At 43.5% G+C, this 24,742-nt stretch overlaps 1 protein-coding gene and 1 long non-coding RNA gene across 2 annotated transcripts; one reads left to right on the plus strand and one right to left on the minus strand.

Moving 5' to 3' along the window:
* Positions 1–4,141: 4,141 nt before the first annotated feature.
* On the minus strand, positions 4,142–9,176 carry LOC117198879 (uncharacterized). The gene is made up of 3 exons (XR_004480141.2): positions 8,679–9,176; positions 7,075–7,172; positions 4,142–5,674 (listed from the first exon to the last, which is right to left on the minus strand). It is a non-coding gene; the product is annotated as an uncharacterized LOC117198879 (long non-coding RNA).
* Positions 9,177–9,224: 48 nt separating this feature from the next.
* LOC101279632 (zinc finger protein RFP) lies at positions 9,225–23,784 on the plus strand. Its single transcript, XM_004286088.3, has 8 exons — positions 9,225–10,061; positions 11,261–11,356; positions 12,864–13,094; positions 18,403–18,425; positions 18,548–18,663; positions 18,783–18,815; positions 20,580–20,606; positions 22,128–23,784. Exons 1-8 carry the CDS (start codon positions 9,642–9,644, stop codon positions 22,721–22,723), a joined length of 1,542 nt encoding a protein of 513 aa, XP_004286136.1. The 5' UTR covers positions 9,225–9,641; the 3' UTR covers positions 22,724–23,784.
* Positions 23,785–24,742: the final 958 nt, after the last annotated feature.

Genomic DNA, 24,742 nt, shown 5'->3' on the forward strand with positions numbered 1-24,742 from the left:
TTAATGAACAGAGCCCAGTATATACTAGCTTCTAAATAGGTACTTACTAAATGAAACACCCATCTCTCCTTCTCCATCAACCTGAAGGAATAAGAGGAAGAATATGCAAATCAATTATTCTTAAAAGTTTCCTGATTTTTTCCCTCTCCTCTTTATTCTCAGTCCTCCTTTAGATCCATAGTAGTCCATTCTGAGAGTTTTCCCTATGGGTTCTGTTTCAGTGGGGTTGCTGGGAGCTGGTCAGAAAACTACAGAGCCACACCTGTTCAGAAGGAGATCTCTTCCCAAAGTGCAAGCAAATTCCTCTCCTTTATCAGACGTCTTACTCTCTCTCTCTGCTTCCTGCTCACTTCATGACTGCACACCTCTTAATTTCTCTGTTTTAAGATGACTCTCTCCTCCTTGCCTGTTTCAGCTTCATTCTCCATAGAAATAGCTGAGAATGGCACTGAGTATCCTGATTTTTTTTCCTGCTTACCTGCCCATTCCTGTGTTTCTATTAGCTCTTACCCCACTAATGTCCTCTTGTGTCATTATTGCAATAGCCCCCAAATCGGTCCTCCTGGTTGGTATTGCCTTTACTATGGCTTGCACCATCAATACGTCACTCCTATGCTCACAAAGCTTCAATGGAACCTCCCTCCTATAAGGGTTGAGGACGCAGAGTCTGTCCTCCACAAGCAATTTTATCGCCATTGCTTTGTTTTCATGAATTTATGTAGCCAAATTTATCAGTACTACCTGTCCAAATTTTCTTCCACGTAGTCACTCCTAAACTTATTCCAAAACAGATTCTCTCACGGCTTGTCAATATCCTCCCAATAGTTTGCTTATTAATGTTCTTATAGGTGCCACAAAGGATTTGAGGTAGTTGAAAAGAGTATTAACCATACAATAAAGTATTAGAGTTTTAAACTTTGAAAGAAAAAAAATGTCAGAGAGCATATGCCTTGAGTTCTTTGCTTGTAACCCTTTGTAGTCTCTTGCCTAGCTCTCTATAACTACCCCTCTTTTTTTGTAACTTTTAAATTATCTGTACTGTATTTTCTGCTAACAAAATAATATGTGCTTTTAGTAAAAAAAATAATAATATGGGCTTTTAGTAAAACTAAAAAATGTATTGCAGAAATGTATAACCTAAAAAGTAGGGAATTCCCTGGTGGTCCATTGGTTAGGACTCCCTAAGATTCCACAAGCCACATGGCGCAGCCAAAAAAAAAAAACCTAGACAGTAAAAAAGTCACTCATAATCTATCCTCTCCTCCCAGTCTTTCCAGCACACCACACACTTATTAGTTTTGTTTATATTCCTCTGGTATTGTTTCAGTATTTACATTAGTATATTATTATTTTACAAAAAATTATTCTACATAACGTACTGCAACTTGTTTTAACATGACAACATAAGTTGGATATCTTTTCACATCAGTATACACATTTGTTAAAATGACATATAATGACAATAACATTGTAGCATGTACCATACTTTTTAAATTAATTTTTTGGACAAGTTTTTTCTTTGCTGTTTCCTTTATAACAACTTTGCATCTCACTCCTTGTTTTTCTCACATAGTCTCAACTAGACCAATACCTAGATTTGAATAGTAAATATATTTTAAAATAGCAAGATAAATGCTGTCTTAGAATGGAAAATTTCAGAGGATGTGGAATGAACAGACCACTATCTCAAAATGAGATACCTTATGCTTTTTTACTGTTAAAAGAAATTTCAGACCTTATTTATAAATGAGCCAATATTCCTCAAAATCAAAAAGTAAATTTCTGAAACAAAAGTCATTCTTCTGATCAAGCAAAACCATTTTAAATGTTTAAAATTTAAAACAGAATATCCATTTCTCTGTGCAGAAAAAAGTAATTTAAATACTTGACAATTCATTTGTGTCCTTATTTCTTAATTTAGTTTGTTTTGCATAATTAAGGCATGCACATGGTATAAACTTCAAAAGGTAGAAAAGATCCACCCACTTTTCACCCCAAAGCAGAAAGGCCTCCATATTACTGGGAGTCCTTTGATCACTTCTCTCCAGCGTTCTTTAATTGTGGATGTAGTGATACCCTCCATTTTGCTTTCTGCATCCCCCTCCCCAGCCATCCATCATCTCCAAGTCAATGAGAGAGCAAAAAACAGCAAGACGCTGAAAAGGAAGGGAATATGGTGTTTCCTACTTTGTCTCCTTTCACAAGCTACCCTGAAATGCTCTTCCAAGCTGGGATAAAATGAATGACGAACAGCAGGCTTTTACTTATACTAATGATGAAATAAAATTCATATTTTATAGCAAGACAAGAAAAATGTAAACATAAAACTTTTCTCTGCCTGTTTGGGCCTCCTCCCTCCCCTTTAGTGTATATAGTGCATCTGCATTAACCAGACCTCCTCAGGAGGTAACATTCCTTCTTAATCTTGTAAAGGCTCAAGATGACCTTCTACTCGCTTTGTACATGCAGATCTGGATTATGTAAACTGTCAGTATGTCATTTGATGTATAACTCTTTGTCTCAAAAATGTATATAACTGTACTTTGACCTCTAACCGGTGGTCCTCAGAGCTTTCTGAGAGACTCTGGGGTTATAATCTTCAGGTTGGCTCAAATAAAATTTTCTATTGCTTTCTTAGATTGACTATTAACTTTTTGTCAACACTAAGTTTGAGACAGTTCTAATATTATTATTATTATTTATTATTATTATTATTTTTTTGCGGTACGCGGGCCTCTCACTGTTGTGGCCTCTCCCGTTGCAGAGCACAGGCTCCGGATGCAAAGGCTCAGCGGCCATGGCTCACGGGCCTAGCCACTCCGCGGCACGTAGGATCTTCCCGGACTGGGGCACGAAACCGTGTCTCCTGCATCGGCAGGCTGACTCTCAACCACTGCGCCGCCAGGGAAGCCCCAGCTCTAATATTTTTATGAAGGTTTTATCATCCTGCGTTCTTGGTATTTGTGTAGTCAGGAATTTGGCCTCATCTAAAGAGACGTCTGGCCTTTGTCTTCTTCTGGGAGGTAACTTCTAAACACTAGGAATTTCCCTAGTGATAGGAGTATTATTCCTGGTGGTCCCCTCAGAACACAACTGAGAGTTTAGCTCATGAGATGACTCAGCATGGGGCATACACATACTTCTCAGGTCTGTTTCATAGGGACTTTCGGCTTTTGACTGAGGGAAGATGTTGGAAAATGAAGGAGAGAGGGAAAGGATGAGGGCCAAGGAGGGTTTGGCCCTGGCCATGTTTCACATGATGTCTAGGACAGCATCGTTCCCTCTCACTATATTTGAATCAAAGTGCTGGGCTAGGAGAAACATAGCCCTGACCAAGTGGGACTATTTTTAAGTTACGCTCGTAAATAAAAACTATTGTGGAGTAGAAGAAACTTCTGAATAGGACAGCCTTCAAAGACACAGTGATGATTTGCCTTGATTTATCTGGGATACTTCCTATTTCCACCTGTTGTCTTTGTACAATTATTAAGAGCACCCACTGTCTCTCTCAAAGGTGTTCAAGTTTGGACAATGAATTAAATGGCCACCATTTTAAAAAAGAGGGTTCAGTTATTTGGGACAAGTGACATTTTGTCCTTTCTCCATCCTGTCTGGATTATGAAACTCCAGCAGCCATCTTGGACTATGACATGATCTTGAGGGTTAGGTACCATGCCCAAGAATGATGGAGCAGAAAAACAGAAAGTGACTAAACCACTAAGGATGATGAATCTGCCATACTAGCCCTGAATTGCCTTCTTCTGGTCTTCTTTTACATGAGGGAGATAAAAACCCTTTTCTTGGGCTTTCCTATCATATGCAGGAGAACCTAATTGTAAAGGATATAGGGCCCAAGTGACTAAACAGTCAGAATAGGAGAAGGTGATGTAGCAGATCTTGTGGATGTTTCACCAGCATCCAGTCTAGTCCACTGCATAGTACCCAGGAGGTCTGCAGAGTTTTGACTTCAAGGATGGGTCTCGGCTGGCATTGACCTGTGAGTATCATCTTAGCCCCCTTGCCACATTAACTGGTTCAGGGGTGGGTAGTAAAAGCCAAAGTAAGCCAAGCAGCCCATAGTGTTCCTTTAAACACAGGGCTTTGTTTGACTGGAAAAAGACAAGACATGGAAGTTGTGATGTGCAGAAAATTTTTAAAACTTTTTATTCTGAGATTATTGTAGATTCACATATAGTTGTAAGAATAATAGAAACCCAGTATACTCTTCACCTAATCTCCTCCAATATTAACTATCTTACATAAGCATAGTACACAATCAGGAAATTGACATTGATATCATCCACCAACCTTATTCAGATTTCACTTGTTTTTATATGCACTTGTGTGTGTGTGTGTGTATTTAGTTCTATGAAGTTTCATCATGTGTAGATATCACATGTGATTAACACCACAGTTAAGATACAGAACTCTTCCATCACAAGGATCCCTTTTATAGCCACAGACACCTCCTTTCCCCCTTCTCAATAAACCATAAACCACTACTCTGTTCTCTATATCTATCATTTTGTCACTTCAAGAATGCTATAAATGGAATCATACAGAATATAACATTTTGAGACTGACCTTCTTGACTCAGTATAATTCCCTTGAGATCCATCCAAGTTGTGTATTTCAATAGTTCATTCCTTTTCATTGCTGAAAAGTATTCCATGATACGGATGTGCCACAATTTGTTTAACCACTCATTATTGAAGACTGTTTCCAAGTTTGGCTATTATGAATAATGCTTTATGCAAACTTTTGGTGTGAATGTTAAGTTTTCATTTCTCTGGGTTAAATGTCCAATGACATATAGATTTGAGACTCAAAACTGCAGCAGCCATTTGGCTACCTCATCAGAGAAACCTCCTCTGACCACCCAATATAAAGTAATGCCCCAATCACTCTTCATCCTCCATATCCTGATTCATTTTTCTTCATGGATCTTTCATACTACGTATTTATTTCTTAGCTTGCCTATTATCCATATTTCTCCCTAGAAAGCAAATCCATGAGCCTAGGAACTTTGTTTTGTTCCCTGCTGTATCCTGGAGCCTAAAAGAGAGCCATGGTACACCCTCAACAAACACTTAAATGAATGAATGAATGGATGGATGAATGAATGAATAAATCTCAGACATCTTTCCATATTAGTATATATAGATCTAACTCATTCTTTTTGGTCCCTGCATAGTATTCCATTGTAAGACTGAATAGTATTTTCATTAACCTGTCCCCTATTGAAGCATATTTATATTGGTTCCAGCATTTTACAAATGCAAACAATGCTATAATGACAATCCTTATACAATCATCTTTTTTTAAATAAACTTATTTATTTTTGGCTGCTTTGGGTCTTTGTTGCTACACACAGGCTTTCTCTAGTTGCAGTGAATGGGGGCTATTCTTCCTTGCGGTGCACAGGCTTCTCATTGCAGTGACTTCTCTTGTTGTGGAGCATGGGCTCTAGGCACGTGGGCTTCAGTAGCTGTGGCGTGCGGGCTCAGTAGTTGTGGCTTGCGGGCTCTAGAGCACAGGCTCAGTAGTTGTGGCGCACAGGCTTAGTTGCTCCGTGGCATGTGGGATCTTCCCAGACCAGGGCTGAAACCCATGTCCCCTGCATTGGCAGGAGAATTCTTAACCACTGTGCCACCAGGGAAGTCCAATCAATCATCTTTGTACAGATGGGAGAGAAGAGGAGTAGATGGTTCAAAGAGTATGTGCATTAAAATTGTTTTTCTTAAGCTATTACTAAGTTGCTCTCAACAATGTTCTCCAAATTTACCCTCTCATGGTATACTGGAATGCCTTTTTCCTCATGTTCTCACCAATACTGAGTATTGTTGAGCTTTTTAGTCTTTACTCATTTCATAAATTAAAAGCAACACCACATTAATTTATTAATAGTGAGTTAAACTTCTTTCCACATGTTTATTAACTTGTTCTTTTCTCCTGTGAAACAAGGCAGGATCTGTGGGGCCCCCCCTGGTACAAACCCTTCCTGTGTCCATAGACTTTATTCAGCCTCCTTGAGCTTCCCTGAGTTCTAAAGAGCAGATTCAAACAGTTGCTAATCAGGGAAGGGAGGGAATGAAGAAGGAAAGGAAGAGCAGTCACGAAACAATAGTGCACCCTTGGGGCAGGGTCCTGGTTCCTCCTCAAGGAATATATATGACAACATATATATTGAGTTCTTCTGCCAGAACTAAGGTCCTCACCCAGGTGGAGGATGGTAACTTCAAGCTGAACACAAGATTTCTGGAGCACTGCCTGTCCTGTTACCTCACCACCAACCAATCAGAAGAAAGTCACACACCCTGCAGGCCTCACCCCAAATTTTGCCTATTAAAGACTTCTCCTCGAAAACCATTGGGGAGTTTAGGGGTTTTGAGCACGAGCCACCCGTTCTCCTTGCTTGGTCCTGCAATATAAACCTTTCCCTGCTCCAAACTCTGACATTTTGGTTTGTTTAGCCTCACTGTTCGTCAGGCACAGGAACTTGGGTTTGAGAACAAGATTTGGGTTTATTTCTCGGTTCCCAGTCTATTCTATTGATCTATCAGCTTATTCTTACTTTAATTATTGTAGCCTTGTGTTTTTCCTATTTTTTATTTTTATATTTCCAGACTAACTTTAGCATCACTTGGTAAAGACAGATAAAAGAGGAGAGAGTGGAAGCAGAAATATCTTAGGCCTTATCAGGTTCTATTCAGTTTGGTGCCTGGAAGAAGAATGGTCCAAGGAGAAAGGGGTCAACAGTGTCAAATGCCTCAGGAACATTAAGATAAAGGCTGAAGAGTATCCTCTGGATTTAGCCAATATTAACAGAAATTACTGGCACCCTGAGGGCAGATAGGTTGTGTTGATAGGGAATTTATTTTTAAATAGGTGGGAATTTATTTTAAAATAAAACACTTTATTAATAAAAATTGTATTTATTAGTTAGGTTTAGTTTCCGTTGCATATGCAGACAATCCAAATAGGTGGCTTAAACAGGACAGTTGCTTTAGTCTCTCTTACATATATAATTAGATGCAGGCACTCTGCAGTGAATAAGGACCCAGGCTTCTTTACCTTTTACTATATCATCTTAGTGCAGGCTTCCATCCTCAAGATTGTCTCATGGTCCAGGACAGCTGGTCAACCTCCTACCATCACGTGCACATTCCAGGCTGGAAGAATTAGGAAGGGGGAATGTTAAAAGAGTATGCTTTGCAGCTGAGTAGTCTTCCTTTAAGAAGCATTCTCAGAATGACCAGCCAAAACCTTCCACATAGATATCACTAGCCACCTACAATCTCAGGGCCATGTTGAAGTGTGAAAGAAGCGCTAGGTGAGTTGGTGTTCCTGAGCACATCCATAACCAGCTGGACAAGATTTCATACAGCAGAGCTGCCTTCATGAATATACCATAGTATTGGCAGTAAAGGCACCTGGAAAGTATCTTTCAGCTGGGCATATTGCTACCTGGAATAAAACTTTAAGGAAGGAGTGGAGATTGGCTATAAAGTAGTCAATGACAGTCCCTTCCATATTGTGCTAAGGTTGAAAAGCACTTATTAAAATAAATAGCTGTACCAGAAGTCCCAAACTGGAGGTGAGGAGGTCAATTTCATCTTGCAGAGATGATTTTTACAATTTTTAGTTAGTTTCCAATACTTGAAAGTCAATCAATTTCACATAAATCTCTAGATTTCTGCCTTCTCTTGAAAATCAAAGATGTGGCAATATGCTGGGCTCACATTCTCAATAAGAAGTAGCTGCCTCATCTGTCCTCCAGTTATTCGCTGTCCCCATCTTTCCCTGTTGTGACCCTGGACTGGCCTGCTCATTTAAATTACCTTCTTGTCTCCAGTAGGCATTTGTGTTTGCACCCTTTACAAATGTGATAAAGATAAGAAGTACGCATAAAATGTGACAGTAGAATCATTAAGTTAATTGATTATTAGTCTAATAATTCAACAAGTGTTGAAGTCCTTTCACGTGATTAAATCTATGTGCAAGGCATAATGGAGATCATAGAAGGTCTGGAAAGAAGTTTCTGTCCTCATGGAGTTACTAAAGCATCTGATCTCAGTTTATTTATGTATACTTTATACCTGACATATAAAGTATGCTGGACTATGTGAGAGCACACATCACTTCCTATTCTAAAAGTGTGCCCTGAATTAGAACCTTGACAGACATGTAAGAGTTATTGAAGTATTACGTAAATACGTTAGAGAAAAAGACTAGAAACAGGGAAACTGGTGGAATTGGTCACATTCAACCAGTCACTAACTCATTTAAAACACATTTGCAAACTGACATTGTTGAAATCATTTAGGTCAAAGTATAGTAATGTAAATTAAATTAACACAGGCAAGCCTGCCCAAATTCAATTAAATCTAGAGGAAGGACAATACTGAGAAAATAGCAAAGGAAACGAGGAAACACCAAGGTAGGGATGAGGGAACAACGCAAAATTTTTTTAAGTTTACTGGATAATGAAAAGAGCCTGTGTCACCCACAGGATTCCCAATCTCCCTGTACTTCAGGAAGGAGCAAGCATGTTTAGGTTCTATTCAACACAGCTCTTTGCAGTGGGTACTTTACTATTTTAATGGATAAGCATACTTAGGGTTTAAAAAGTAAAAGTTGTAAGGAAGTCTCCCTCCTTGCTGGGGTATAATTATTACCATTTCATCAGAGAGGAAACTGAAGCTCAGAATGGTAAACCAGTTTGCTTAGGCACAATAGGAAGCAGCAGAACTGGGCTTGTCTGTTTCTGTCACAGAAATGTTGCCGCCTGATAATTAAGCCTTTCTTTTTCGAAACAGAATTGCGAGCGCCTGTAAATGGGGTTTGTTTGATAAAGCTCCTCACAGGCCGGGTGGGGCTCAGTCTGCAACCCTCATCCCTCCGGCCTCCCGGGGAGGCCAGATGTCTCTTCTTACCACACCAACACAAAGCTAGCTTTCTCTCGCCTTTGCTGAGGCGTGGGCACCAGACAGGAAACCCAACAAAAGACCAGGGATCCAGGCCCAGGGCCGCCGAAGCTCGGCGGCGGGCCCGGAGCGTGCAGGCAGGGGATACCCTGTCCCCGCCGCACCCCGCGGACACCGCCTGCCTCTGTAACCGGTATCCAAGGCTCCCGCGCCCGCGCGTTCCGCCCCAGGGCGGGCGGCTAGGCCTCCGCGGACCTCTGCGGAGGAAATCATCCAGGCCGGAATCCAGGAAATCTTGCCGTGCGCAGGAGGCCTGAGCCAAGCCCCGCCCCCGAGCCGCCCCTTCCGCTCGCGCCGGGGTGAGGTCTGCGGGGCTGCCGGGATCCGCTCGGACGCGGCCACGTTGTCCTGAGCCTTGTGAGCGCCTGGCTCTGCGAGTCCAACCGGCGGCGCCCGACCAGCTGCCCCCTCGCATAGCCGCTGGGCTAGGTGGGGTCGCAATATCCCCACGCTCCCTCGGCGGGCGCAGCGGCGCCGGGTTCCAGCGCGCGGGCGCGTCTGGGATCAGGGCCGGGGAGGAGCCGCCCTCCGGCAGCCGGGCTCGCCTCCCGGCGCCGCCCAGAAGCAGCGAACGGGAGGGAGCGCGGTACAGCTGGGCTCCGCGCAGGGCTGGGCGCCGGGGCCCATGCCCGTGCGCCCCTGCGGGCCCGCGCCATGGCCTCCGGGAGCGTGGCCGAGTGCTTACAGCAGGAGACCACCTGCCCCGTGTGCCTGCAGTACTTTGTCGAGCCCATGATGCTCGACTGCGGCCACAACATCTGTTGCGCCTGCCTCGCCCGCTGCTGGGGCGCGGCGGAGACCAATGTGTCGTGCCCCCAGTGCCGGGAGACCTTCCCGCAGCGGCACATGCGGCCCAACCGGCACCTGGCCAACGTGACCCAGCTGGTGAAGCAGTTGCGCACCGAGCGGCCGTCGGGGCCCGGAGGCGAGATGGGCGTGTGCGAGAAACACCGCGAGCCCCTGAAGTTGTACTGCGAGGAGGACCAGATGCCCATCTGCGTGGTGTGCGACCGCTCCCGCGAGCACCGCGGCCACAGCGTGCTGCCGCTCGAGGAGGCGGTGGAGGGCTTCAAGGTGAGGGCCGGGCGTGCGGGGCGGGGAGGGGCCGGAGCGCGAGTCGGACAAAGGGAGGAGAGAGCCAAAGGGGCTTCCTTTTTTCCGCCTAGAAAATGGCTGAGCCGGACGTGTGGTTCACAGCCGTCATTTCCTCTCTGTCCGCTCCAGAGCCTCGGCACTCAGATTTGGGAGGAAAACCTGTAGCTGGTGAGGAAGCCAGAAGTCTCCCCACCCCCACTCTCATTTCCTTATGTGCCTCTATGTTTACCCGCTCACGGGCACATTATACATAAAGACGGCCCATGGAGACCCCTCTTGACGGTATAAAAGATATGCGTAAAACCACGTCCACAACGACAAGCTTCAGAGACGCTCGCACTCCTGTCGGCTCCTAGATGATCTGAGACAAAACACAGTCGGACGTTAACTGGCTGTATACACATCAAGCAGAGGCCCATCACCTCTCCATTCCCCAGCACTTCCCTGTGCTCCGTCCTCTTCTAGAAGCTCACGGAAAAGAACGAGCTCCTTACTACCTAAGTCATTTAACCACCGTGAGACTCATAGGAGGTAACACAGTTATGAAGATTGAGTGAAATAAAATGATGTGTGGATCCCTTTGTGAACTCTTGAACCAACAGACTGGCACAGCTAAACAATAACGTGGAAACAAAGTATTAAATATAAAACAGTTGTAAGGCAACATTCAAGGAGTGCATGATCTGTGTGTTTGAGGACTGCAGGAATATGTACACAATTATGTACATGTTTAAATGTGAGTACATTCATGCAAAATTATTCACTTAACATTTATGGTGCTTTCAAAAATATTCTTTTACTCACACTGGTGATAACCCTCTAGTAGGTTGAGAAGGTGGTGTTTGCCCATGTCACACCAGAGGAAAATAAGAGAAGTTAAGTCATTATCTCAGTACGCGTCTGTGAAAGAGCGACAACTTAAAGCCTCCTAGTCCATTCACCTTTCCACTAAGCCATGCAGTATCCTTCCAAGGGCAGGTAGGTGACCCACCATTTAAGATACAAACTACCAAAGGAGAGGTCTGGTGACCCCTGTGCCCTGGTGATGGCAGTATTGTCCAAGGATAGGCTCTAACCAGGAACTTGGCATCAGGAATGTGGGTTGCACGTGTGATAAGCAGAATAGCCATATTGATGGTATTAATCTTGAACTGCCCACCTGTTTTTGCTTTTCTTAGGAGCAAATCCAGAACCAGCTGGACCACCTAAAAAGAGTGAAAGACCTAAAGAAGAGGCGTCGGGCACAGGGGGAACAGGCACGAGCTGAGCTCTTGGTAAGGTTCTTTGGAATTCACAGGTAATATCAGTTCTGCCTGTCACTCTCTTTTTTTTTGTGAGGCTGTTAAGCTGCCCTTAACCTTGTGCAGTCACGTCACCCAGAACTTCTAGGTGTGGGTGGAACAACCTTATATGGCAGTTGGGAATTCACCTGGAGAACCAAGGGATTCCCTCCCACATTTTGGGGGAAAGGATGGAATAGCTGAGTTTAGAACCCCTAGAGATCTGACCTATCAAAAGTTTAATCTGCTAGCTTTGTGCAGATCAAGGTTGATCCCTGACAAAGCTAATACAGGTGAGATTCTTGGGCACAGTTAGCCTCCTTTGTACCATTCTGCAGACAGTTGCTGACAGTGGCTTTCTGTAAGCCCGCCTGTTGCTTCTTGCTGGAATGTTCCTTTTCTTGACAGTTCAGTTCTGAACTTTTCAGTTTGTTCCCTTCCCCTAGTCTCCCAAAGCCTTAGCAAGTGACTAATGTGCTGATTTGTGATAGGGATATTTGGGGGGGTTTGTTCTGGAAAAAAAAATAGAGACTTTTATAATATATACTTATATGTCTACCATCTAAGTGTTTAAGCCTCTTTTGAACAATAAATAAAATATTACAGATTCCCATCCATTAGAGGTATTTGCATCTGAAAAGCAAACTCTTAGACTAGTAGTGTCTAGCACCATCTTGTGAGAAATTTTGTCAGTCCTGGCCAGGGCGTAGTATAGAACTTTTGGACTGGGAACTTATTCCCATGATGCCGTAAGATCCCACCACTTGTTCTGCTCACAGAATCCACTGAGACCTCAGCTGCCTTTGCTTGAAAATAGGTCTGACTGAGGGAGAATCTTCTAGTGAGCCTGGGTGGACTTAAATCATTAAGCACACCACTGTGTCCTCTCTGGGGGGGATTGTCAAAGGGGGGAAACAGCCCTTCTTTGAGAATCAGGGCACCTGGACATACTTCTTGGCTCTGTCAGTAGCCAGTTGAATAGATGGAGAGAGTAATACTACCTCTCTAGGCCTCAGTTTCCTCACTTGTGAAATAGGTAGGTTGGACTAGACTTTTGGTTCTTCAGCGAGGTGAGTACTGCCCTCTCCTCCTCTCCGTGGTGTGTGGGTGTTTGGTTGGAGTGATTGGGGAGGGTTGGGCAAGGATGCTAAATGTCCTGCAATGCAAAGAACAGTCCCATGCAGGCAGAATTGCCCCCCCCCCCACCAGGGTGCCAATGGCATTCTCTTTGCAAAGCACTGAATTAGTTGAGCTTTAAGGACTCTTTCATTTCTAAGATTATATTGTCTTGTTTATGCATTGAAAGACTTGTCCCTTTCAGGAGAAGTATAAGTTCGTGAAAAGGATTTATAAGCAAGGTGCGTGTGCATCACTGTTGCACAGTAAATAGTATACCTGAATGAAATGATGAGGTCTTGGGGTGGATAGCCAGGGGAGAAATATGAAGGGCTCTAGAAGTAGCCTTTCCTCTCTTCACTGCCCTTGCCTGTCATCCACACAGAGCCTGACCCAGATGGAGAGGGAGAAGATCGTTTGGGAGTTTGAGCAGCTGTATCACTCCTTGAAGGAGCATGAGTATCGCCTCCTGGCCCGTCTCGAGGAGCTAGACTTGGCCATCTACAACAGTATCAATGGTGCCATCACTCAGTTCTCTTGCAACATCTCCCACCTCAGCAACCTGATCGCCCAGCTGGAAGAGAAGCAGCAGCAGCCCACCAGGGAGCTCCTGCAGGTGAGGCTTAGCGCGCCCTGCCAAGACAGCTCCTGCTAAAAGGTCTCCCTTCTCTCTTTGCCAAGCAGTATCCAGGCCCCCAACTGCCTTGCCAACTCTGTGGGAGTAGCAGGGGCTTGCCAAGCTCTCTGTTGGGCATGTTGGAGGGGAAATGTACAATAGAGGACCTGGTTGACACAGCTTGGGTCAGTCAGTTGCACTGTCTCATGGAAAGGGTAAAAGGGAGGCCTAATGCCCAGGCCTGTCCTGCACTGATAAGTGGTCTGATCACAGGCTCTCGACCTCTCTGGGCCTCAGTGACCTCATCTACTCATTATGTAATGAGGGGTTTGGCCCACATGTCATTTAAAGACCCTCCTCACTCCAGTTACCCTGTAATTTTAACATGTATGTGTGTATTACCACAGCTACAAAACAAACGCTTGAGTGGGAGTGGTCAGCCCAAGCAGTCTTGTGATTTAATCTTGGTAGTGCAGGTGATAAAGCTGCAATGCACCCAACCCAGGAAGACCACTGGAAATGAGCTGATGCCTGACTGTCATTTGTTCATTCAATGCATATGAATTGTCTATTCTGGGTCAGGCACTAGTCTAGGCACCGGAATTAAGTGGTGAATAAGCTCTCCTGAAATTTAAATTCTAATGTTGAGATCATATGATAAAGAAGTGAGCAAACAAGTATCATTGGTGTTGATAAACGCCCTTAAAAAGGGGCTGATAGGATAGGGTTAGGGTCAGCAAATTATGGCCCGCCACCTGTTTTTGTATGTTCTGCAAGCTAAGTATTCTTTTTACAGTTTTGAATGGTTGGGGAAAAATCAGAAGGATGTTATTTCATGATATGTGAAATTATATAAAATTTGAATTTCATTATCCATACTTTTTATTGGAACACAGCCACGCCCATTCATTTATGTATTGTCTGTCGCAGCAGAGTTGAAAAGTTGTGACAGAGACTGTATGGCCTTTTCCTTAGAAGAAGTTCACTGACTCCTGCTTTAGATTAAAACGAGAAGTCTTAATCTTGAGCCTTAACTAACACCAGTATTTAATTGCCAGGGAGAGAAGGAAGAGCTTGCAAAGCGAACAGTTGACCAGAGAATGTGGCAAGGGAGGAAGAATGTTTCAGGAAGGAGGGAGTGGACAACAGAATCTAATGCAGTTGAGGTGAAATAATATAAGGGCTGAGATACATTTGGTTTAAAAACATGGGCATCATTGATAATCTTGATAATAATCATTATCATCTCAATGATTTTCATCTCAGATAATCATTGATATTCTGCCACAGTGGAATAATTTGGTCAGGAGCCACATGAGGGAGAGTTGTGGTGACAGAGGGTGAATGGAAACTGGAAGAGTAAATGACTCTTTCAAGAAGTAAGACTGTGAAGGAGATATTAAAAAAAATACTTGGAGATGAGGTAGGATTGTGGGGCTTTATGGGGAGGGGATGCTTAAAGAAACTAGCTAAACATATTTTAAAAGAAAATGTGGAAAGGAGCACCTATGTTGTAAGGATTCAGGTGAAGAAAATTACTGAAGCTAAAGGATGAACTAATCACTAATGTGCTGTTTCTGAGAAGGCAGAAGGGAAAGGTGACTAAAGCATGTGTGTGGGACTTAGTTTTGGAAGATCCTCTGTTGTATGGGAAGAAAGGACGGTGGGGGCAGATAGATGCAGGCATGTTGTGCACTTTGGTAGCTAAAACCCGTTGGCTTTTTTTTTAATAAATTTATTTTATTTATTTATTTTGGCTGCATTTGTGTCTCCATTGCTGCGTGAGGGCTTTCTCTAGTTGCAGTGAGCGGGGGCTACTCTTCGTTGCGGTGCGCGGGCTTCTCGTTGTGGTGGCTTCTCTTTGTTGCAGAGCACGGGCTCTAGGTACACGGCTTCAGTAGTTGTGGCTCGCGGGCTGTAGAGCACAGGCTCAGTAGTTGTGGCGCACAGGCTTAGTTGCTCCGTGGCCTGTGGGATCTTCCCGGACCAGGGCTCGAACCCGAGTCCCCGCCATTGGAAGGCGGATTAACCACTGCGCCACCAGGGAAGTCCCCCGTTGGCTCTTATTCTCTTTTGAAGTTAGAAAAGCAGGACCATCTGCTCCCATTGAGCAGGGATTAGAGAAAATATGAGCTTTGAAGAATGTGGGAAAGTTCTGAAATTATTTCAGAGTATGGGAAAGCCATCTGGTTTGTGAGATGTATTAGAATTACTTGGTCAGTGGACGTCAGTTTATACTGGGACTTGTCTGCCCAGTTGTGTGACCTTTTTCTTGTCCCTGCTTTTTCAGACTGTTACTGCTCTGGTGCCAGGCATAGGGAGAGCAGGTAGTTGGGCTCATCCAGGATTAGGGCTTTGCAAGATTTGAGCTTTTGTTTTGTTTTTTGGTTTTTTGATTGTGATAAAATATACATAACCTAAATTCACCATTTTAATCATTTCAAAGTGTACAACTTAGTACATTTAGTACATTTAGTAAACTCAGTGTTGTGCAACCATCACAGCTATGTAATTCCAGAACACTTTCATTACCTCGAAAGGAGACCTCGTACCCATTAAACAGTCATTCTTCATTCCTTTCTACCCAGTGGCAACCACTAATTTGTATCTTTATGGGTTTGCCCATTTTTTTAAGGTAGAAGGTATTTGTGAGAATATTTTTGAACATATGGACCGTGAAATCAAAACTGGGTGATAGGGACTTCACTGGTGGCGCAGTGGTTAAGAATCCACCTGCCAATGCAGGGAACACAGCTTCGAGCCCTCGTCCGGGAAGATCCCACATGCCGCGGAGCGACTGCACCTAAGCCCGTGAGCCACAACTACTGAGCCTGTCCTCTAGAGCCCGTGAGCCACAACTACTGAGCCTGCATGCCACAACTACTGAAGCCTGTGCGCCTAGAGCCTGTGCTCCACAACAATGAGAAGCCCGCGCACCGCAACAGAGTAGACGCCACTCACCACGACTAGAGAAAGCCCGTGTGCAGCAACTAAAACCCAACACAGCCAAAAATAAATAAATAAATTTATTTATTAAAAAAAAACTGGATGATAAGTAAAAGTAGAGAAAAAAGAGGGGTTGTGGGCTCCATGGGGAAGAGGGGTCATGGTAGTAGTCATTTGAAAAGTAAGCTGAATCTTACTTAATGCGGGAAAATTAGAGCATTCCCACTGAGGTCAGGAAGTGGGCAAGATGTTCACTATTGTCTACCTGTATTTAACATTGTACATATGTATACTCACACAGGAATATTAGGCAACTGTAAAAAAGAAATATACCTATGAACTGATACAGAGTGGTTTCTATAATATATTGGTAAGTGAAAAAAATCAAAGTGCAAAATATAGAGTGTGCTACTTTTTGTGTAAGAAAGATGAGATAATTGGAAAATACATGTATCTGTTTATTTTTGCAAAGGGAAGACTGGAAGGATAAATCAGAAAATAATGGGAATGGGGAGAATGTGATGAGAGGAGTTACGAGAGTGACAGACTCTCTCTGGCCACATCTCGGATATTTTGAGCACCAATATAAATTAGAACAGTGATGGATTATAACCCATTGAATAAAGTACGAATTGATGGGTCCATACTAATAATAAATAAGGGAAAATTCTTCCTTCCAGTAGAATGTTGACTAAGTAATGTAGAAGGAATTTTTTTAAATTAATTAATTTATTTATTTTTGGCTGCGTTGGGTCTTTGTTGTTGCACGTGGGCTTTCTCTAGTTGCTGCGAGCAGGGGCTACTCTTTGTTGTGGTACGCGGGCTTCTAATTGCAGTGGCTTCTGTTACGGCACACGGGCTCTAGGCCCGTGGACTTCAGTAGTTGTGGCAGTAGTTGTGGCCCATGGGCTTAGTTGCTCCGTGGCATGCGGGATCTTGCCAGACCAGGGATCAAACGGTGACCCCTGCATTGGGAGGCGGATTCTTAACCACTGCACCACCAGGGAAGTGCTAGAAGGAATTTTGAAGGTAGAAAATGATCATTTGGCAACTATCATATTAAAAGTTAATTTAGACAATAATTATCGACAGATGCTAAACCTAAGGGGAGGGGGAGTTTGATAGGGACTGGCATATTAACATAATTTCAAAGTATCACTTTTAGATTACTTGTTAATTACAAAAGGAAAAATAGTAGCTATAAAATATCACCAATAAGGGACAAGTGAATATCATGTTTATTTAGAAGCAAACAGCATACACTAGTCCAAGACGGTACAGCTTGAGGACTTCCTGAGTGGTGCAGAGGTTAAGAATCCGCCTGCCAATGCAGGGGACACACATTCGAGTCCTGGTCTGGGAAGATCCCACATGCCGCGGAGCAACTAAGCCCATGCGCCACAACTACTGAGCCCGCTCACCTAGAGCCCGTGCTCCGCAACAAGAGAAGCCACCTGCAATGAGAAGCCCACGCACCACAACAGAGTAGCCCCCGCTCGCCGCAACTAAAGAAAGCCCGCGTGCAGCAAAGACCCAACACAGCCAAAAATAAATAATAAATAAATAAATGAAGTAAAAAGAAAAAAAGATAGTACACTTTAGTTTAATCATGACAGCAATATCTGGGAAACCCAAATAGAGAGAGATTCTATAAAATAATTAGCCAATGTTAAGGCAGTGTGTCACAAAAGCCACTCCAGACTTATAGACACATGTCATCATAAAAATGCAATGAATGATCCTGGATTACCTGAGTGGGGAGGGGAGTAGCTGTAAAGAATATTAATAAGACAATTAAATTAGGTTATAGACTGTTGATTATACAAATGTATCAATATTCAGCTTCCTGAGTTTGATAACTGTACTATAGTTATATAAGAAAATGTACTTGCTCTTAGGAGGTACAGAATCATCAAGGGGTAAAGGGATATAATATAAACAATGACCTCTCAAATGATTTTAAAGATAAATATGTCTGGGAAAAAGAGTATACAGGAGCTCTTTGTGCTAGCAGCTTTTCTGTGTATTTGGAATGATTTCACAGTAATACGTCAAAGAAATCAAGCTAGACAGGTAGGCAGTTGTGGTCCAAGGGTGGGATGCTTGAGTCAGTAAATTTGAAATCTTGAGATCCTTGACCAGTGTGCAGGAGGAGAGTGCAGGAAGTGCTAGAATAGTGAATAGTGTGCAGCCCAGTTTCCTCTGCCCAGTTTTTAGCTCCTGGACCGTGAGTTGTGCTCCTTGTCTCCCTGGTTTCTCCCAGGAGAGCCACCCCATAAGTTGGGTTTTCAACAAACATCTGTGAGAGAAAATGGAAGTTAGGAATGATTTCTCATGCTTATCCTTTTCCTTTCTCTTATAGGACATCGGAGACACGCTGAACAGGTACAGTTTTCTCTCTCCCCCGTGCTAAATCAAGCCTGAAAAGATTTTCCCTCATACTTAGAAATTCTGGAGTTAGGGGAGGGATTCACTTGTTTTTTTGTTGCTTTTTTTTTTAAACTTAGGGCTGAAAGAATCAGGATCCCTGAACCCTGGATCACACCTCCAGATCTGCAAGAGAAAATCCACATTTTTGCCCAGAAGTGTCTGTTCTTGACTGAGAGTCTAAAGCAGTTCACAGGTAATGTAAGAAGAGGGATCCATGAGGGTTTATGCTCTCAGTAACTATATTGCCTGAGAGGATGTATTTTCCAGCCAGATAATGGGATGCAAACTAAACATCTTCTTTTCTCTCCTTAGAAAAAATGCAGTCAGATATGGAGAAAATCCAAGGTAAATTTATCTACTTAATGGGCTTTTGACGTTGAAGTTTCCTGGGAAGATGAACACTAAAGTGTGGGAAAATGGGAAGTGCGTGATACCCGCTGGCCGGCCTCCCCTGATATTTTACATCTTCCTTTTTGCTTTGTTAATTTTTTCAATTAATAGCCTCTTGTTTCAATTTGAAGCCTTTTAACTATATGCACTCATTTCTTTTTTTTTTTTTTTTTTTTCGGTACGCGGGCCTCTCACCGTTATGGCCTCTCCCGCTGCGGAGCACAGGCTCCAGACGCGCAGGCTCAGTGGCCATGGCTCATGGGCCCAGCCGCTCTGCGGCATGTGGGATCCTCCCGGACCGGGGCACGAACCCGTGTCCCCCGCATCGGCAGGCGGACTCCCAACCACTGCGCCACCAGGGAAGCCCTGCACTCATTTCTTAATCTACATTAATGGAGGAGAAAAATATACAATCCAATAATTAATCCAGAATTAGTTTGATTATTTAAAATTATTTTTAATTGAGAAAGAGAATGAACAGAAACTATCCTAGCTACATTTCATTTGAGCTAGTGTTTGTGGTTATAATTTATAGAGTTTCTGCTGCGTGTAGGCACTGGTGCTGACCAGGACAGGAGGAATCAAGCAGCACTGATTGAGGCAGAACCTCGAGGGAAGTGGTTAGGAACAGGGATTCAGGAGTCCGGCTGCCTGGGTCCTGCGCCCAGCTCTGCCACTTGATAAGGATTCTACACTATAATTTCCTCATCTGTAAAATGAGGAGGATAGTAGCTCTTACCTCACAGGGTTGTAAGGATTAAGTTAAATTAGTTACCACTTCTAAAGCCTTTTAGAATGGAGCCTGACACGTAATTAACCCTACATTTATGTTTATTAAACAAAATGTTCAAGGTATTTAAGGGATGCTCTTCCTAATACAAAATTTTCTGCTCGTGATCACATATGAGCATACAGCACATATGGCTGTATACTAAATGCTAAAATTCTAGGCAGCCTGGTAGAATTTGAAATCCTTATATGTAGGTAACCCCTTTTCTCATTTAGTACAAATTACAAATCCCCATAATTCTGATAATTTCCTGTATATGCTAAAACTTTATTTGCATTGTATCTTTTCAGATACATACTTTTTTCACATCTAGCAATGTAGACTTAGGGAATGCTCACAAGCAAAACAGGGAGAAACTCCACTTAATACCAGAAGCTCAGACATGACGTTCCTTGATCTGACTCATTTATTTTTCCTACGCTTCTCCTGTCACTTAAAAGGCTCACTGAGAACGTGTCTATGAAAATGCTTTTTCAACTGTAAAAGCATTTTACTGCAGGTGGTCTTGTTTGCTCCAGCTTGGTAGTGGATGTCACTTGAACCACTCATCCCCTAGAACAGGTTGCTTATGAAAGCCAAGAGTTATCTATGATGCGGACTTAGAACCTCCATCTCCCCCTGCAGAGCCAGCTGGCCCACTGGAGGGTGGAATCCTTAATCTTGGCTCAGTTTGGCCCCATATGCTACCAATCTCGGGCATGTCGTTATTCTTCTGCCCAAAGTTTCCAGTCCCTCTTCCCTTTGAGCTCTAGGCTGGAAGATGGAGTCATACACTGTATGAAGAAATCAGTGCATGAGTGACAACAGGGGTTCTGGGGTGTCTAATGGAAACCATTGCTTTATGATGACTCTAACCAAAGCTCCGTCTCTTAGGTATTCCTGGAAATACTCAGATGACTTCTGTAACTTCTTTCTCTTTTGTTTTTTAGAATTGAGAGAGGCCCAGTTATACTCAGGTGGGTGATAGGAGACAAAACCATTTGGAAAAAGGAGTAAAAATCCTTATCAACGTAACTACTATTGTGAATGATTTTGGAAAGTGCCTAATTAGGATCCTTTAGGTTACATGTATGAAAAATGATAATAATCACAAAAATACATCAGTTGTTTCTATGTGTTTGTAATATCTTTGCTTCAGAGCTGAAACCATGGACCTTTGAATAGGAGGAAATCAAACTCAGGAGCTATGAAGGATTATAGAGGTGAAACTACAGTTTCCAAAAAGTAGAGCACTCCCACTGCTAGTACACTGGTATGCTGCTCTACCCACTTAGCCTTGGGCAGTGTGTGGTTTACAAAAGGCAGTCATCCTTCCAAAACTACTGAGCTCACCTCTTATTCTGAGTGCTAGGGACAGTCTAAGAGGAATCTGCTGTCATCCCTTCTCTGTGCCTCAGAGCAAGAGTTGAAACTCTCCCTCTCCTTGACCATCACCAACACCTCAGGTTCAGAGACACTGGGTAAATCTGTGACCTCATAGGTACTCAGAACTGAGGTTTGTACTTTCCACAGTCACAGGACCGCCTTCTGTTTCATGAGATCGTCCTCATGAACAGAGGGACTCTACATACAACGAGTCTTCTTTCATTGATATCCCCTGGCTGTAATCCATAGTTAATTCTTTCAACAAGTATTACTTGATTACTTTGCTTATGTCTTACATTTCCTAATGTTGCGCAGGGTACTGTAGAGGGAACAAAAGGGCATAAGACACTGACCTATCCTTGGAGTTAAATGTCTGGTTGGAGGTATGAGGTATACCCATGACATGAGGGAAAAAATGGGCAACTGTTGTGAACAGATTTTTGAACCAAAAACCAAGCCTCTGGGGTTCTTGGTCACCTCCACCAGTTGCCTGTCATCAATCTTTTGTGGGAATCAGTCAACCTAGCTGAGCTTTGGTTCAGAGAGAGAATGTTTGGGAGTCTTCCTTCTGAACCAGGTATGAAGAGCAAATGAGAGAATATATGCCAGTGATTTTAAAACAGGAAACCACCACATGATTGTAAGATGCATGTGGGACTAGTGTCTTTATCCGATGTAATGTGAACATTCGTATGTTTCACAGCAGATCTGTTGATATTTGGTTGTAGAGTGCTGTACCACACCCTGTCTATCTAAATTCTGTATTCTGTGAAACTTCTGGTCCCCAAGACTTTTAGATGAAGGGATTGGACATACATTTAAGAAAACCTCAAATTCAGCTTAATAATGGGTATTGTGGTTTAAGATGTGAAAAAGCAAATAGAGGTAAAAATCTCAGTACTTTCAATATATCCTAGCTAAAAGAAGTAACTAGCTAATCCAAACAGTAGCTTTTGGAATGTCAATTTTAGGATGTAATTGAGTGTAAGATGAATGTGCCTTTGTTGGAGAGCTCATATTCTCTTCTTAGGGGGTAGGAGAAAAGCTGGGTGTTCAGAGTGGGCTTTCCTGGCTCTCGGCTGACCTTCCTCTGCCCTTCTGTTCCTCTGCAGTGGATGTGACTCTGGATCCAGACACGGCCTACCCCAGCCTGATCCTCTCTGATAACCTGCGGCAAGTGCGGTACAGTTACCTCCAGCAGGACCTGCCTGACAACCCTGAGCGGTTCAATCTGTTTCCCTGTGTCTTGGGCTCTCCATGCTTCATCGCTGGGAGACATTATTGGGAGGTAGAGGTGGGAGATAAAGCCAAGTGGACCATAGGTGTCTGTGAAGACTCAGTGTGCAGAAAAGGCGGAGTAACCTCGGCCCCCCAGAATGGATTCTGGGCAGTGTCCTTGTGGTATGGGAAAGAGTACTGGGCTCTTACCTCCCCAATGACTGCCCTCCCCCTGCGGACCCCTCTCCAACGGGTGGGGATTTTTTTGGACTATGATGCTGGCGAGGTCTCCTTCTACAATGTGACAGAGAGGTGTCACACCTTTACTTTCTCTCATGCTACCTTCTGTGGGCCTGTCCGGCCCTACTTCAGTCTGAGTTACTCGGGAGGGAAGAGCGCAGCTCCTCTGATCATCTGCCCCATGAGTGGGATCGATGGGTTTTCTGGCCATGTTGGGAATCATGGTCATTCCATGGAGACCTCCCCTTGAGGAGGTGAACGCAGGCCAAAAGAGCCATTGACCATACTCCTACCCCAGGCATAAGGCATCTTGTTGCCTTGACACTTCCTGCCCATCACAGCTGGATGTCCTTACCACTTTCCGAGCCCTGCAGTGCAAGACAGGATGTCCATGTTCTCTGCCATCCCCTCCCTTCCCACGAAATTGTGAGATGTAATGAGAAGTATTAAGATTGCCCGGAAATAAAAACCACATGTCCACCTCCAGAGTTCCACACTTCTTGGTCTTACACATTACTGGAGGGGATAAAGAATATGGATAATCTTGGGTTCGGAGAGCCATTCAAGATATTTTACACCTTGGCTCAGCCCCACATAGTGATCATGGGTATTTGCTGTCATTTCTGAACTAGGGCTTCTTTCTAAGAACCTAGAGCTGGACTAGAAAGTCCTGTCAGCATGGCTCCCTTTTGTCCCAGTTTTTCCTCCTGGGAATAGTACCTCTACCCCTGATTCCCAATTGGCCGTAGTTTTATTTATTAACTCCATTAAAGAGGTCTATATGTGTTTTGATTAGTTACTGTTATTTTACAATAATGGTGGGAAATGGTCCCACCTCTGTTATGAGATAATGTTCTAATCAATGTGCTCTTTTCTGTCTTTTTGAGGGCTTTGTCAGCTCCCTTCATTCTAATGAAAAGTCTATCCAGGTGCTGGATGCACGTCATCCAGGATAATTTTCTGCCCAGCACCATCCATTGTTCCTACATCCCCTCCCACTCACATTTGTGGACTGATGGTCAGTCATACACTATCCCTGGAAGGATTCCGGGGCAGTATGCCAGGGATTCATTGACTTTTGTCTCCTTTTCTCCCATCTCCTTTGAGGGATGGGGGGATTTACCTTTCTAATATGTGTACCATTAAGGGGCACTTCCATCCCCATGGCCATTGGATCACGAGGTGTTCTGAGGTCAGAAGACCAAGGCAGATCACTTTGAGCAAAAGCTCCCACAGTGGCTCTGAGTCCTGCTTCTCTTTGGGTACATGCTCCTCTGTTTGAAAATAAAGTGAGTATGGATGTTGTTTACACTGTTGTTGTCTTCTGGGTCTTGGTAGGATTGGGTTCATATGGGTCCAGAATCCCATTCTGGCCAGTATTTTACTTCCAACTGGATGATAAAAACAGCACCATGTTACTATTTTCTAATGGAGCTGGGAAAGTAGTGTTGGACATCCACAGCCTACAGCTTTGTTAATCCTGTCACTTCACTGGGAAAGTGTTCTTTCAAGTCCTTTTTTATAACAGTGGGGTAATGCAGCAGTGCTCGTGTAGATCAAAGAGCCCACAACTTGCTTCCCAACTCAGAAGCAGCAGCCTAAGCCCTTGGGGGCATGGAGGTCACCACGTCCTAAGGAGGAAAGATAGGCTGAGAGAACAGCTCCTTTCCAGGGTATTTGGATCTTTCCTGCTTCTGGACATGGCCTCAGAAGACAAGATTTTGTGGTCTTACTTAGTCCTGTACCCAGCATTGTGGTTCATGGCTGAAGATCATGAATTGGTGGTATGTCCTAATTCATTCATTTATTCATCGGGTTTTAAGAGAAATAATCAGGAGCTAAAGAGAGGGGCTTCCATGAGGCTAGGTTAGCTTTGGCTGAATGCTCTCAATAGATATAAATACATATGATAACATATATTATGTATGTATGTAAAATACTACACAGATACAGAGCAGTGCTTAGCACATAATATGAAGTGCTTTATGCACAAGGGCTTATTTAATGCTCATAACAACCCTGCAAAGTGGGTACTATTGCCTTTATTTTACACAAGGAAACTGAAGCACAGAGAGGATAGTAATTTATCCAAGGTGCACAGCTAGGAAGCAGCAGGGCCAGAATTCATACTGAGGTGGAACACATGACCATATACATCATATCCTGCCTCACAATATCTATGGATTATGCTTTTCCACATGGGAAGGCAGAGCAGAAACTGAAGGCTTGGAGTGCCAGTCTGTTGACCTGGGACGTTAACAATAACTCT

Source organism: Orcinus orca, chromosome 10 (genome assembly GCF_937001465.1).
Source record: "Orcinus orca chromosome 10, mOrcOrc1.1, whole genome shotgun sequence".
NCBI lineage: Eukaryota > Metazoa > Chordata > Mammalia > Artiodactyla > Delphinidae > Orcinus > Orcinus orca.

Excerpts from the sequence above, each read along its gene's own strand:
- LOC101279632 (XM_004286088.3), top strand. The coding sequence starts at position 9,642 with ATGGCCTCCGGGAGCGTGGCCGAGTGCTTACAGCAGGAGACCACCTGC. Across the intron at positions 11,357-12,863 it reads AGGCACGAGCTGAGCTCTTG|AGCCTGACCCAGATGGAGAG; the intron begins GTAAGGTTCTTT and ends TCATCCACACAG. Across the intron at positions 18,664-18,782 it reads GAGTCTAAAGCAGTTCACAG|AAAAAATGCAGTCAGATATG; the intron begins GTAATGTAAGAA and ends TTCTCTCCTTAG.